At 33.8% G+C, this 13,996-nt stretch overlaps 2 protein-coding genes across 2 annotated transcripts; both read right to left on the bottom strand.

Annotated features, from left to right (window-relative positions):
- Nucleotides 1-430: 430 nt before the first annotated feature.
- Nucleotides 431-9,267, bottom strand: LOC107002158 (methionine aminopeptidase 1A). The gene is made up of 17 exons (XM_015200075.2): nt 9,138-9,267; nt 8,933-9,020; nt 7,946-7,996; nt 7,118-7,303; nt 6,434-6,509; nt 6,118-6,165; nt 5,962-6,006; nt 4,526-4,625; nt 3,611-3,662; nt 3,479-3,520; nt 3,132-3,193; nt 2,945-3,043; nt 1,677-1,750; nt 1,486-1,555; nt 1,172-1,237; nt 1,001-1,089; nt 431-801 (listed from the first exon to the last, which is right to left on the bottom strand). Exons 2-17 carry the CDS (start codon nt 9,001-9,003, stop codon nt 724-726), a joined length of 1,209 nt encoding a protein of 402 aa, XP_015055561.1. The 5' UTR covers nt 9,004-9,020; nt 9,138-9,267; the 3' UTR covers nt 431-723.
- An 803-nt stretch (nt 9,268-10,070) lies between these two features.
- LOC107002150 (probable pectinesterase/pectinesterase inhibitor 36) lies at nt 10,071-12,917 on the bottom strand. The gene is made up of 3 exons (XM_015200069.2): nt 12,532-12,917; nt 11,101-11,436; nt 10,071-10,980 (listed from the first exon to the last, which is right to left on the bottom strand). Exons 1-3 carry the CDS (start codon nt 12,872-12,874, stop codon nt 10,289-10,291), a joined length of 1,371 nt encoding a protein of 456 aa, XP_015055555.1. The 5' UTR covers nt 12,875-12,917; the 3' UTR covers nt 10,071-10,288.
- Between the last annotated feature and the right edge of the window lie 1,079 nt (nt 12,918-13,996).

Here is a 13,996-nt window from a genome sequence, read left to right as displayed (position 1 = left end):
GTTATTTATCCGTATTAAATTATTCTGTGGTCATACAAGCACAGGTGGTAAGTGAGAGAAGAAAAGCAGAAGATCATTTCAACCATTACCTTTTAATAAAAAAGCCTAATGTGTGTATAGTGACCTTGTGAAATGGACCGTTGGTTGATACTATTTCTGTAAATTATTATAATCACAAATCCTACTAATATTGTTTTACAGTGGACAATGATACTGAGACAATGAAATGATAATATAAGAATTGCTATATTAAAAACTGCAAGATCAAAGTAAATAATCAACTTGAATAGCAATATCCATTTTACATGTTTACGTGTCACGTCTTACTTCCCACATGTGTTATGTATAATGCAAAATTTTATGCCCTAAACCAGACATTATATTAGTACTTCCGAAGAGCTAATCGCAATATTCATAACACAGAAGCTGCTTAGTAAACAAACTTTTATACCAAAATATGAATTATCAGTGTAGTTATACAATGTTATTTTTCTTAATGGCAAACCAAACAAGCCCCTAGGTAGAGAGCTAAATTTATAACAGAAATCAGGTAACCAAAACGTATCAGCTTTGAATGTAGCACCTGAGTCGATAAAAGCACATTTGTTCATATAGTTTGAGACCAAAATTTCAGAAAATTCATCAACTAAAAAATACATGTGTTACACAAACAGACCAACTTGAGACTTTTTTTATGACCGGCAAAAGAATGCAGAAGACAAATCAAGAACTCAACCAAGGGAACACCTTGGGAGATGTCGGTAGGCGTCCTGTCAGTACTTCAACTCCAGTCTCTGTGACCTACAAATTATCCATCACCATAAACACATCAATCAACAGGAAAATAGATGAGACAGTTTTCTCTAGTAAAATATATTGTGTTCAGTTGCAACAAGACCATTCATCAAGACAAGTATCTCAATTCAATCCGAGACATCATGCAACAAAGAGCTACTATTAATCATTCAGATGCCTAAAAGGATGTATAATAAAATAATACCAGGAGTGTGTGTTCAAACTGAGCACTTCTTTTTCCATCTGCTGTCACAGCAGTCCATCCATCAGGCCACATCCGATCACGCCAAACTCCTGAAATAGAATTAATCAAGACACAGGGGAAAGAGAATTTATATTGAATAGTACATAATGAATTTAGCAATGACGAACTTACCAGCATTAATCATAGGTTCAATTGTAAATGTTTGGCCGGCTTTCATCACACCAACTGCTTTATTTCCTGATCAGGGCTAAGGTAACCAAAGGATGAATAACAGAAGTAAAGCCGCGTTTACTCAGATCGCCACAATCCTAGAAGGTACTAAACTGTACCATAACTTAAATCAGTACTGCTGTTTCTATAGTGCTAGATATTGCAGGAAATATATGATGCATTTACATTTCACTGCTCGAGCCAACACATAGGCTTAAATATTAAAAAAGAAAATTTGAATAACCATAAAATCTTAAAGAAATTGTTGAGGATACTTGAATAATGCGGAATATTTGGGGCACAGTGGAAAAGCTCTCCAATGCCATGACCACAATATGACTTCACCTGTCACCCAAGATTGCAATAAAACGTGAACATGCAAAACATGTCAGCTCCAAACAAAAACTGAGTACCCCTGGTCCAATTGATGGGGTAGTTAGGCAATCCTTTTTTTGTTTTATCTTACCACAGATAATCCAGACATAGAAGCGTGTCGGTTGATGACCTCTCCAATTTCCCGAAACCGTACCCCAGGCTTAACTGCAATGAAATGGAACGATTAAAAAATGACACAGAAGAACTTCACTTCCTTAACTCTTAAAAAACATACTGAAAAGACAATTCTCAGCAAGAACATTCATCACCACCAAGTAAATATATACAGAAAGATGCAAAAGAAAAAAGGTAAAAGCTGTCATAGACAGGTGCAAAGAGAACCACTGGCCAAGTAGCAAAGAAGAAAACATATTTAATGAGTCAAATTGACGAGTCATACTGCATTTGTTTATAAAAGCTACTGGACATGCCTTCTAAGAAGTAGGGGTTTTCACAGTTTAGTAGAAAACCAAGCCAAACTGATATTTGGTTTCATTTTGAATTTTAAAAGCCAACAATATTTGGTTTGGCTTCGGTTCTACTAAAAAATAACCAAACAAACTGATAAATTATATACATTAATTTTATAATGATTATATATGATATTAGTTATTCATAAACAGTTATTAATATTTGTACCTTGTAATATTAATTTGGTTTTAGTCAACTTATTTCACATGCATTGTAGCACTTTTAAAACCCCATTTCTTGGAAAAACATCCAAACCCAACCCTCTAAAAGTTTGATTGTCTAACACTGTAGTCTCTAAGTCTAATTATCTAATTGTGAGTATGCTGTGTGGTGTATTGTATTGCCAATTTTTAAGTAATCCGTTTACTCTTCAATGATTTGCCCGTTTGATTTGTGAAGGGTTTGTTCATTCTATTTAGAGTTATATATTGATTTGGATGTTAGACATGTGAAGTGGAGGAACCTCCATGCAAAAGCTTCGGAATAGTGTTAAAACATAATAGAAGATTTAGACATATTCATCTTGTGAAAGAGAAATTTGTTATTCCTAAGCCTTACTTGAAATAGTTGTCTCATGTGTATGTTGTTTTACTATGATCAATTAATCATTAGCTAGTCATAAACCCAAAAACTGAACCAAACCAATGGTTTTTATTTGATTTGGTTTGGTTTTTAAAAATTTAAAGACCGACTAGATTGGTTTGTTTTTGGTTTTAATCAATAACCCATACAAACCGAACCATGAATACCCCTACTAAGAAGTAAGACCTTTTACTGCATGAATCGAGGGCATTGAGTATGAGGGTCTTTTTCTAAATCAAGTATGAGGTTCTTAGAACAGTGAAACCTATGTACATAAAGATCCAAGGCATAACATACAACACCTACCAATTGCTATTGCTTTCTCCAAACACTCATATGTGCACTGGACTAACCGTTGAGATGCTTCATCAACATTACCCACAAAGAAGGTTTCATTCAGATCGCCTGCATAATCAGCAGTGCACTAGTTAAACATCAATTCTGCAAAAAGTTGAAACATTACCTACAGATCAACATGAAAATTGGTTCTTACCATGAACCCCTTTGTAATAAACAGTAACATCAACATTTACAATATCACCATCCTCCAATTTCCTGAAATAAAGAGAAGCCAATTGACATACAGCAGAAACAAATTCTTTTCAGAACGATACATACAGTAAGCACATATGACACAGTAAAATGCGCCAAGGAAAGAGCAAACACGAGCGGAAATTGACAAAAGACGGTCCAGATCCATTGGTAATTCAGCATTATTAAGCTCTCAGAAAGTGTAACTTGGTAAGAGCGGTAACTTCTTTCCTCCTCACTAAAAACCAAAGGGCATACTAGACCTAATTTGAATGAACAAATAAGACTAGTCTCATAGCTGAGACTTACCTTGCATCCGGAATCCCATGGCAGATCACTTCATTGACCGACCTGCAACAGGCAGACAGATTTCCATCTTTTAGTAATTTCTAGGACCTGCTACACAGTGCATAAAGAACATTTGCAAGGTAAAGTACCTACGTGCAGCATGACTTGGGGAAAAAATGATAATTTAGGGGAGACGGATATCCACCTACATATGCAACCAAAAAAAAGAGTTAAAGCACCAGATCCACATATAAGAAGACTAAGTGATCCCATATATAGCAATATCCCTAAGAACAGGACTTCCTGTGAGCTGTCATTGATAGAATATGAAGCCAACAAACTTCGGCTAGGATAATATGCCAACCTATCTTGACAGAGCATCATACTGAAAGAAAAAGGCAAGTAACAAGTTTCATGGAACCAATAACTTAGATCACATAGGTTCTCAATTTTGGAAGCAAAGAGAACATCTTGTACCAAGTATACAGACCAGTATCATCAGTGTATCATAATTTATGTGATTAAAGTGAATATGCGCAAGTTGAAAGCAATGTTGTCAAAGGCGCACGTAAGCCCCGAAGGGAGGCTCAAAATGTATTGAGAGCTTCACCTCGCTTAATGTACGCTTCAGTCTTGTCATCAAGGTTCTAAGACATACTTTTCCTTGCCGATGAGCCTCTTCTGAACAGGCGACACGAAACAATTGATAATTGACTTTATCAATTTCTTTTTCCAATTTCTTTGTTCATATATTTTGTGAATCCTGACTATAATTAGTCTTGGACTGTACATATATATTTGTTTTTTCTCCCTTTGCACCTTTTATCATTAAGACCCGCGCTTTCTTTGCGCCTAAAGCCCCATCGAACCTTTGAGCTTTTGATACACTAGTTGAAAAGAATTAAAGGATTGTGCTTTGACATAATAACTTGATTAAGTGATTCAAACTATGAACATATCAACATAAACTCAAAAACACTAAATGTAACATGTTGGTAAGTGGAAATGACCCCAACTAAAATTTGCAAGCATGAGAATCAATTAATAATAAGAGTTTTATCAACATACCAGCAGCAACAGTAGCCTCATGGACCACTGCATCAATTTCATCAGTAGTCACGCCAGGTCTAATCATACGAGCAGCTGCATCCAAAACCTCCCTTCCTATCTGAAGATATATGTACAATAATAAACAACAACTCTAAACAAACAAAAACAATTAAGCTGAAGGACCAAAGCACTGCCCGCCATGCCCGATATTTATCCCCTCACCATCTCTCAACCAGGTACTTAAAAATCATAAACTAACAGTATAATACACAAATATTGTAGGAATCCCTGTTTCTGATATAGAATTGAATTCTTAAACATAATGCATTAGAAGGTATCGCACAGAATCTAAAATACTGATGAAGAACCAAGTAAACATGCTTATACCATGGTCCTTCACCAAAGCAGCAGGGCATGAAAACTTTATAACCTAGGACACTAACCACCCTTCATCTCTTTCGATTAATTGATCAAGTCCCCAGCCCAGTTGAGTATAATAGGACAAGTACGTTCAATGAAACACGAGAACTTGGCAAATGAGGCTGATGTATGTGGTGTCCCCTTAGGTTGGACGACTATCAGTTCAAGTGTAGGTTGGACGACTATCAGTTCAAGTGTACAGCTGTGCTTTAGCTAGCATAGAAGGCATCGCACACTAATGCAGAGAAGGTAACCACTCCTTTGTCGCTTGGGATGTCATCGAATTGAGTGCTTTTGATTAGACAATAAGTGATGGGTGATTGAGTGTTGTCGACTGGACAATAGACGATGGAAAAGATAACTTCTCTAGAAACTTAGGTGCTAGTAAAACCAAGTAATCTACTATCTAAAAAGCATTGCTACAGGAAGGAAACAGCACCTGGCAGTAGTCCCAGAGATACATTCAAGACTTTGATTCCTAGTTATTGATTGATCTCTCAAAATTCACACATCAGATTGAAACTACCCCTAGTTGTAACATCCGACCCAAGTCCTCCTAACTTGGTTTCTATCTGATCTCTAAAAATAAAATGTGAACTCATACATTTCTAGGCTTCAATCTCACTCAGATCTTCCACAAAAGTCTTGCCAGGAAGCAATTGCATATATTACCAAAATATAACAGAGCATAATATAGTAGTATATTATTGACAATCTGCTTCAACTCCATTATCCATTTGCATAATTCCTTTCCTCATTATTTTCGTCCCCTTTTGGTTGGTGTAGTCATAAATGTCAACACATCTTCCAAAAGCCCAACAAGTTCCCTAGGCCACATCAATACTCCAAAGAATGGTATGAACTCTCCAAGAATTAATTCATATCAACTTCACAAACCGTGTATTTTATAAAGGATGGAGCAAATGTAAATGTCTATGCTTCATTAAGTGACAACAATGATCTTTTGGAAAACTAATTAAAAAGACAATTTATTGGTATAACACAATCAAGAGACATGAAGTGGCAATACTTACTCGGCAAGTTTCTCTCATTCTCTCAATCAGCTCTGGAGTTTTGATCTTCAGAACATTTAAAGACAAAAGAAGCAGGTGGTGAGAAAAAACCTTGTTTGTCACTACAAAGAGATCTAGTGTAACTGCAAATCATTACTAACTCAACATAATTAGTACCTCAACAACATGCTGCAAATCACTACTGGGTTCAATTTTTGGGATACCCTACAAAAATAACAGAAACGAACTAAGATAAAGAACATATTTTCTACAATTGCTAATCATAATCAAACGTGCAATTTTAGGCACCAAAGTTCCCAATGATAAGCAAATTAATTGAAGCAGCTGTCAACATTCTTGGTATCCAGCTCCATAAGAGACAGGGCAAAACACATGTGTGCATGTGCGCCTGTGTATGTGTAAAGTTTGAGTGTGTGTGTATTAAACGGGGACTAACACTTGAAATATGCAGAAATCAGTAGAGATGACTCACGTCATTTGCCCAATCAGGTAGATCAATGTGAGCAGGTACAGCACGCTTTTCTGATATTGGATAGGGCCTTAGTGTCCTGAAAAACATAAGCACCTTAGGTTTTGGACAACAAACAAATGCAAATTGCCAACTTCCAGAAAATAAGAGTGAAAAGATTAAGAAAAGAATAGGAAGAGTGATTCCGTCATCCTTGCAGCTGCGCCTAGCAAAAAAAATGTTCAAACGGAGCAATAGACAAGAAGGAAAGACAAGCATCCGACAATCAAAGGAGAAGAATGAACAGACTGACTCCAAAATACACTGTGCTAGCCAGTTTTATTTTCACCAAGAACTTGTCAGGGCCTTTACTAATTCTACATTGAGAGTAGGACAGTTCAACGAAACTGTCGCTGGAAATAAATGTCAGTGAGAAATGCATTCTAAGGACAATTCACTGATGCCATAACAGTGTCTTACTGTCATTCACAGAGTTAGATGTTTTGGGACCAACTAAAATATGACCAGGGGGTTTTAAGTTTTATGCAAGACATGATAGGATCAAATTAGAAAGTAGTCCATTATAGAATAAATGCATAGTTCTTACTTTTCTAATTGGAGAGGAACCATGAAAATCCAAACAAGGATGTGAAGTACGTATATATTACATCAGCAAAGGTCGAAGATTAAGAACAATATCCAACATACCCAGTCCAGTCAAAATGCGGAATTTTCGGTGTTCGAGCCTGTCCTTTCCTCAAGCAATAAAGCCAACCATCACTAGGTGAGGCTGCATTTTGTTCACCTAAACTTTCAGTTGCCAGAGATGATAATTTTGCCTTCAAGTGGACAGACTTGTGAGAACTCCATGATGCCTTAAAACAATCCTGCGTGCTGACAAGAAGTAACTTGCATTAAAATCAAGGTATTAGGCTAATAGCCAGAGAAAATAAAGATCTAACTTATTATCATGGGAAGAGATTCTCGTCCCATTAGCAATTCATATTTTTTGTTCTGTTCACATTTAAGCAGTAATAACTTTCCAAATCCACTTTGAGTTGATCTATCAGACAGGAGGTTGCAGTTCTCCAAACATTTTGTTTAGTAGCTACAATGTTATATTCTTCTTATGTCTTCTCGTTGTTTCACTTTCCACTACTGAAACCTGAGTTTTTGACATTGAACAACTAATGAAAACAGGGAGTCCAGCTTTCTAATAGATAATAGACAATAAACCTATTACAAAAAGTTCTGCAAACATAGCATGAAGGAGCACAGGTTATTCACATATCAAATCTTTAACAAGCAGTGGGTACACCCTTATCCCTCTCTTACATCACAACAGCTACACCGAACTAATACATACCATGTATAAACTGCTAAAAAGAAGACTAGCTTATTTCCCACAGATGGATGGTTTCGGCTATGATATAAAGTTATAAACTATACATATCAGTAATGCCAAATTTAAGCTTCAGCTACATGATGAAAAATGGAGAAAATAGTTCAGAAAAAAGAATGGTCAAAGCTACAAACCAGAAAGCAGCTCCTTCACGAGGAAGCTTTAACTCCACGCACTTAGGACACCTTCAAATAAAAGAAAAAATAATTTAACAAAGATATCACTGGCAGAAACTTTTCTCTGAAAGTAATAGCACTGAATAAAACAATTATAGGCAGTACAACTACAACAGCTAAAAGATCACACACCGCAATTGCAAACTACAACAGCTAAAAGATCACACATTGCAACTGCAAACAGTTGTTGGATGCATTGAACTTCAAAGTTCAAGGATAATTATAAGAAGGTCCAGAAATGCAAGCTGATGATATCCTTACAGAAATACTCTGTTACATCCAGACATCATCAGCATCATCAACCATTCAGCTTTAAACCACCATAGAACCTATACTATTTTTTTTATAAACGAGAAATCCCCTGGTTCTTCAGAAACCCAAAGGATAATGGGCCTGCCCTCTAATCTTTACCACTTAGATACTAGACTTTCTTTATCAGCACCATTAGAAACTAAACTTGCTCCCACCAGCTAGGATTTCAAACTCGGGACTTTATATCACATCGTATAACCTTTGCCAACAATAGACCTCACTCAAACTGAAAAGAATGAATATAGCCTATCACCGCTACATAAAGGGCACAAAAAATCCCCAAGTTACGAGAAAGATCATTTGTATTTAAATGTATGAGCTAACGACAATCCCTCCATTCCATCTTCAAGTCATAATACTAAAAATACTACTGTTTTCTACCTACTAGAATTAGAACATCCTATTTCATCTTAACCCCTTGAAAAATCCACTTAACCCTCAAAACATTATCTCTTTCTTAAATCCTACACACAAATAAGCCATTCGCATAAGCTCAAACACAGTTGAATACTTGAAAACATTTATTTGTATCCAAATATTCAAATTCAACAAAGGAAATTACAAACTACAACTTTTTAATAATTGCAGAAACACTTAAAACTCATATAAAAATTACAAAGAGTGGATACATACTGAAGATGAGCAGGCTTGCCACATTTAGCACAAGATAAAGCAGCTTCAACCACTTCTGATCCTCCTGCCATGGATTCTTCCAATAACTCTACAAAGTACAAAATCATTATTAATCATCCCAATATACATATAAAAAAAATTAAATTAAATTAAATAAAAACAACGGATTAAAATGGTTGAATCTTTGAAGCTGTATAAAGCTGACCTTTGAAAATGGTTATGGGAGTGGAGAATAGCAAGAAGGGTTTTTCAGTTTAGGGTTTTCTAGCGGAAAAAGGACTAATATATCAACTCCAAAAAATAATTTTAAAAAGAACAAAAATGTTACATATATGGACCGCTAAAAACAAAGTATATATTACGTACTAAAAAAACTTTAATATACTCCTACGAGCAATAACATTTTGGATTTCCAACAAATTGTATTCGTTTTCGTTACAAAGGTAATTAAAACATTTATTAATATTTGATAATGTAACAAAACTCATTTATATATCACTTTTATGAAAATAAAATTGTGTAATATGATTAGAGATTTTACTTTTAAGAATCATGTTACTATTTCTCTCAGAATACATTGAAGTTGACTAATTTATTACTCCATTCCTTTTAATTTATTTGATATCATTTGATGAATATAAAAAAATAATTTTTAACTTATATTTATAACCTAATCAAATATCAAGTTAAATTTATCTAAAATCTAGTATTTGTTAAAAGAGAAAAGTTGTAAAATATATAAATTTGTTAAGATCAAAAAAAAAATATGACTTATAAAAATATACTAATCACATAGAACAACTAAATATGAAACAGTTTGAAAATATATAGAAAATGACATTCGTAGTCATACCATTTGGAAACACAATTAGATATACTGATATAATTTTTTAATTAATATTTAAATTATTGAATTAAAGATAATACATAATTTCAAACGTATATATACTCTTGTGTGTGTATTATTCAAAATGTTGAGTGGCTCATGTAAATAGAGATGATGACTGATATTCAAAATGTTGAATGGCTTGGCTTTGTGTATTATTCAAAAGGTTCAATGGAAACAATTTCTACATAAAGAACAAAAGAATTATATATTCTTAGATACTTATTAAACGTAATTGTCCGTCATAACTTTTTTCATATCCTTTGTCCATATTTATGGAGGATATTTATAAGCGAACAATATTTCTAGAAATTATGTCATACTTCTTATTTTTATTAGTACACCTATTTTACTATTTGTAAACACCCTACCAAACGAACATAATTTCTATAAATACAACTTTATTAGTAACATGCACATTTCTCAATTTAATACCCTCCACATTCTTGAGTGTCTTGACAAATAACATATCATATGCCAGCCCAATATGGCACTCCACTTGCTGGGATCCAAGATTCACCTTGTATGAAATTTCTCACTGTAAATTGGCTTGCTTCATTGGCATCATGCAACACATGAAAACCAGGCCAATTTACTCTGTTTCCTGTATTAGCTCCCCTCCCTGTGTTCATATACTCTGCATAATATAACGTTGAAAGTGCAAAATCACCACTCCATTCTTTCCACCCTTTCGGATCAATCAATCCATCCAAATCCGTCTTAATAAACACTGTCCTTGAATACTTTTTCCACGGTCTGCCGAGGTAATTCTTGAAACTATCTTTAACAGCAGTGAACTCCGAAGATGAAGAAACTCGCGAATTTAGTATAACAATTCCTGTATTTTCATTTGAATCATCCCTCCCTTGTGCTGTTATCATGTTGGATTGGGAATCCATTGGTCTCTTAACAAAAATGTCACAATTTTGAAATACGGCAGATGCATCACCAAATATGAAGTCGATGGTACCATATATGTGGCAATCGCGATAAAATTGTCTTAGAGAGTGTACCAAGAGCGTGTCTTGATAACCTTTGAAGCTGCAACGATAGAAAATCGAGAGATCTGAGCCTACTCTTAGTGCCACTGCTTGATGCTTGTGTGGTCCTGCTGTGTTCTCAAATGTCATGTCCCTGGCCCAAAATCCATCAGCCGATACACCTATAATAAAACGGACATTATATATGACTAAAGTTGTAGTTCATGTAAACAACATATACAAACTGGCTCGAACATCAACAGAGGTAATTGTGCTATATTTCTAGTATAGGTAGTACTTACCAAATGTAGCTGAGTTCAAGGTGGTAGCTCCATCTGGGACATTTTTAGAACCAGTAACGATAGTTTTGTCAATGCCATCACCAACAAACATTAAGTTATTGAGTCCCTTTCCAATTTCAACATTTTCGCGGTATGTACCAGATTTGACATACACAACTGTTCTTTCTGGTCGTGTCATACTGGAGAGCGCAGCCACCGCGTCGTTGATGGTCTTGTAATTGCCAGAACCATCTAGTGCAACTACTATATCAGGTTTGGAAGTAGCTGCATTCCATGATGCCAAAAGCCCTTTGCCTTCTTCATTGGAGCTAATTGGTATTAGTTGTTCCCCTGTCACTAAAAATACATGTATATGAATGAAGGGTTAGTTTTGTTAGCATTCTTCGGATTATTTATACTAGCACTTAGATGCTTGAGATAACAATTCCGAGATAAGTAATTCTCGAATAAAACAAGATAATGACACAATTACTTCAAAAAAATTTCTTGGCGAAATTAGAAATTTGTGAGTGTGCAACTTTTCTTCTTAATTATATAAAAGGTGTGAACTAAATATACATTCATAATAGCTCGTACTATCTAACTTTTGTAAACCATATAATTTTCCAATGAAACATGTATGCTGGACTACCCTTCGCCGTGACAAGGCTAAATTGAAAATAAAAAATTTGTTTCCCAATTTAGAAAGAAAAGACATGTTTTATATTATACCCATAGATTTCATTAAGAGAAAATTTCCAATGAACCAAACATCATCCCAAAAATATATAAATAACATAAACTTGTCACTATTGATTCTCATATTATAATTTATATTACCGTAAAACTACTCTTTGCGTTTTCGAACAATTATATATGTAATTATGATGTAGACAACCAAATAGTATGAAATTTGTGTATCGATTGATAAAAATTAAGTATTAAAAAATATTAAATAAAACAAATGTGGACCCACCCAAAAGGACCATTAAAAGGGAAAAGTAAAATTAATACTAGTAACTTATATAATAAGGTAAATATCTTTTCACATCAGCTTAAATTATATTCTATCGCTTTTAAAATATTTCAAAATATTTGTCACGTTACACTTACCGAGAATCAAATAATATAAATTTCATATGAGAAAAATTACAATATATAATACTTTTCGCATAATTTTCGAATCTAGAATACTAATTTTAAAATATTAAATTAACTTTAAAAATTAATTAAATTATGTCTCGAAATATAAAATATGACAAATATTTTAAAACGAAAGAGAGACAAGCCACAATAAACATTACGTCATACTATTAATTAATGTATATAAGTTAAAATTCCATTATGCATCATTTATAAGTTAAAATTCTATTATGCATTATTTTGGGCTAATTTTGTCACTGATAAGAATTGCAGTAAAGTGATAAGTATGAAAAAATAAATGAAACTCACCCGTTCTTGTGTGAGTCGATAGTTGTCGATAATGAAACAATGCATCCTTAAGCAACAAGGTCAAGTTTTGAGCTTCTTCATTTCTACTTACAATAAAAGTAGCTAAACCTTTCTCTTTTAAGCCATCTAAACAACTCCTATGACTTGCTAATGCTGCACTTAACCAAGTAATAGCATCATCATGGCTGTAATTATACTTGTGATTATCACCACCAAACACAACTAATCTTGCTAGCCTTGGCTCAGTCTCTTCATAAAGCTTCACACATTCATTATAGCTTTGGTCCTCTGCCTCTTTATTAAGTAATAATTGTCCTTTTAGAGTACCCTTAGCCCATTTCATGGCACTTAACACCCTCACCACCTTATTATTAATTAAAACATCTTGGTTGCTAGTGACATTATTAATATTATTAGAAACAATAATTGCTAAGAGAAGAAGAAGAATAAAGGTGGTGAAAGTGGACATTTTTGAAGACATTAATTAATTGTTAGAAGGACTAGTTAGACATGTTTTTATTTATATATATATATAAAGGTAGAATTGTAAACGGTTACTCATAGATAAAGGGGATGGAGTCTAAGACATGTGTCCATGATTTTGCTAGTTGCTGAGTGAAGATTGAAATTTGTTTGTTTCTATGGAAACGGTGCACATTAATTAATTAAATCTTCGAATATATGACATACAACAATACTATATATGTTTTGTCACGACGTTCTTAATTTCTATGCTACTTTTTTAACAGATTATTTATGATTAAAGACTCATTAATTATATATGAAGCCTAGCTATTTGAAGTCAGATTTTGTCTTGTAACAAAGGGTAGGAAAGTAGATAAGCCATGCATACATATATCCATGATAAGCTTCAACACATTTTTACCAGAGAAAAAATTGTCATAAATAGTCGTCGATCATACCCAACAAATGTACATTTTTTTATAAATTGATATATGATGTATATAAAATGTACGGAAAATGGCCTAAAATATTTTTAAAGTATTGAAAATGGTATAAAATTACCCTTCATCCACCTTTTGGCTCCAAAATGTCCTTTTCATCCACCTATTGGCTCCAAAATACCCTTGTCATCCACCTTTGGGTTCAAAATTGACCACTTTTTTAATTGTTTTAAAATTAAACTCTTTAAATATTTTTAAAAATACTTGGCGTTCAACTTTTGGTTATAATTTTAATTTATTAATATAATTTATAAACCAACCCATTACCCACTCATTACTAACTAAACCTCACCCAATTTATAATCCAATTATAATATCAAAATTATCATAAACACTACTAAAACGCGATAAAATTATAGATTCCTGAAAATGACATTCAAAATTATTCGAGTCCGAATCGAAGCCCCAATTGAATTTAGGTTGAGTCGCTTATTTAGGAGGACACTTTCTTTCAAAATTGAATTAGAAATTTATGATTAAATGTAAGAAGTAATACATCC

This window comes from Solanum pennellii, chromosome 1 (genome assembly GCF_001406875.1).
Source record: "Solanum pennellii chromosome 1, SPENNV200".
In the NCBI taxonomy this organism is placed as follows: Eukaryota; Viridiplantae; Streptophyta; class Magnoliopsida; order Solanales; family Solanaceae; genus Solanum; species Solanum pennellii.
The sequence above is the reverse complement of the archived record's forward strand: the minus strand, read 5'-3'. Positions and strand labels throughout refer to the sequence as shown.

Bases quoted from the DNA above. Each gene is read 5' to 3' on its own strand.
- LOC107002158 (XM_015200075.2), bottom strand. From the start codon at position 9,003: ATGGCAGGAGGATCAGAAGTGGTTGAAGCTGCTTTATCTTGTGCTAAA. The intron at 1,090-1,171 runs GTAAGTTCGTCA...ATTCTATTTCAG, and splicing joins TGAACCTATGATTAATGCTG to GAGTTTGGCGTGATCGGATG. The intron at 802-1,000 runs GTATTATTTTAT...GATAATTTGTAG, and splicing joins AGTTTGAACACACACTCCTG to GTCACAGAGACTGGAGTTGA.
- LOC107002150 (XM_015200069.2), bottom strand. From the start codon at position 12,874: ATGAAATGGGCTAAGGGTACTCTAAAAGGACAATTATTACTTAATAAA. The intron at 11,437-12,531 runs GTGAGTTTCATT...ATGTATTTTTAG, and splicing joins ATCGACTCACACAAGAACGG to TGACAGGGGAACAACTAATA. The intron at 10,981-11,100 runs GTAAGTACTACC...GTTTTATTATAG, and splicing joins CTTGAACTCAGCTACATTTG to GTGTATCGGCTGATGGATTT.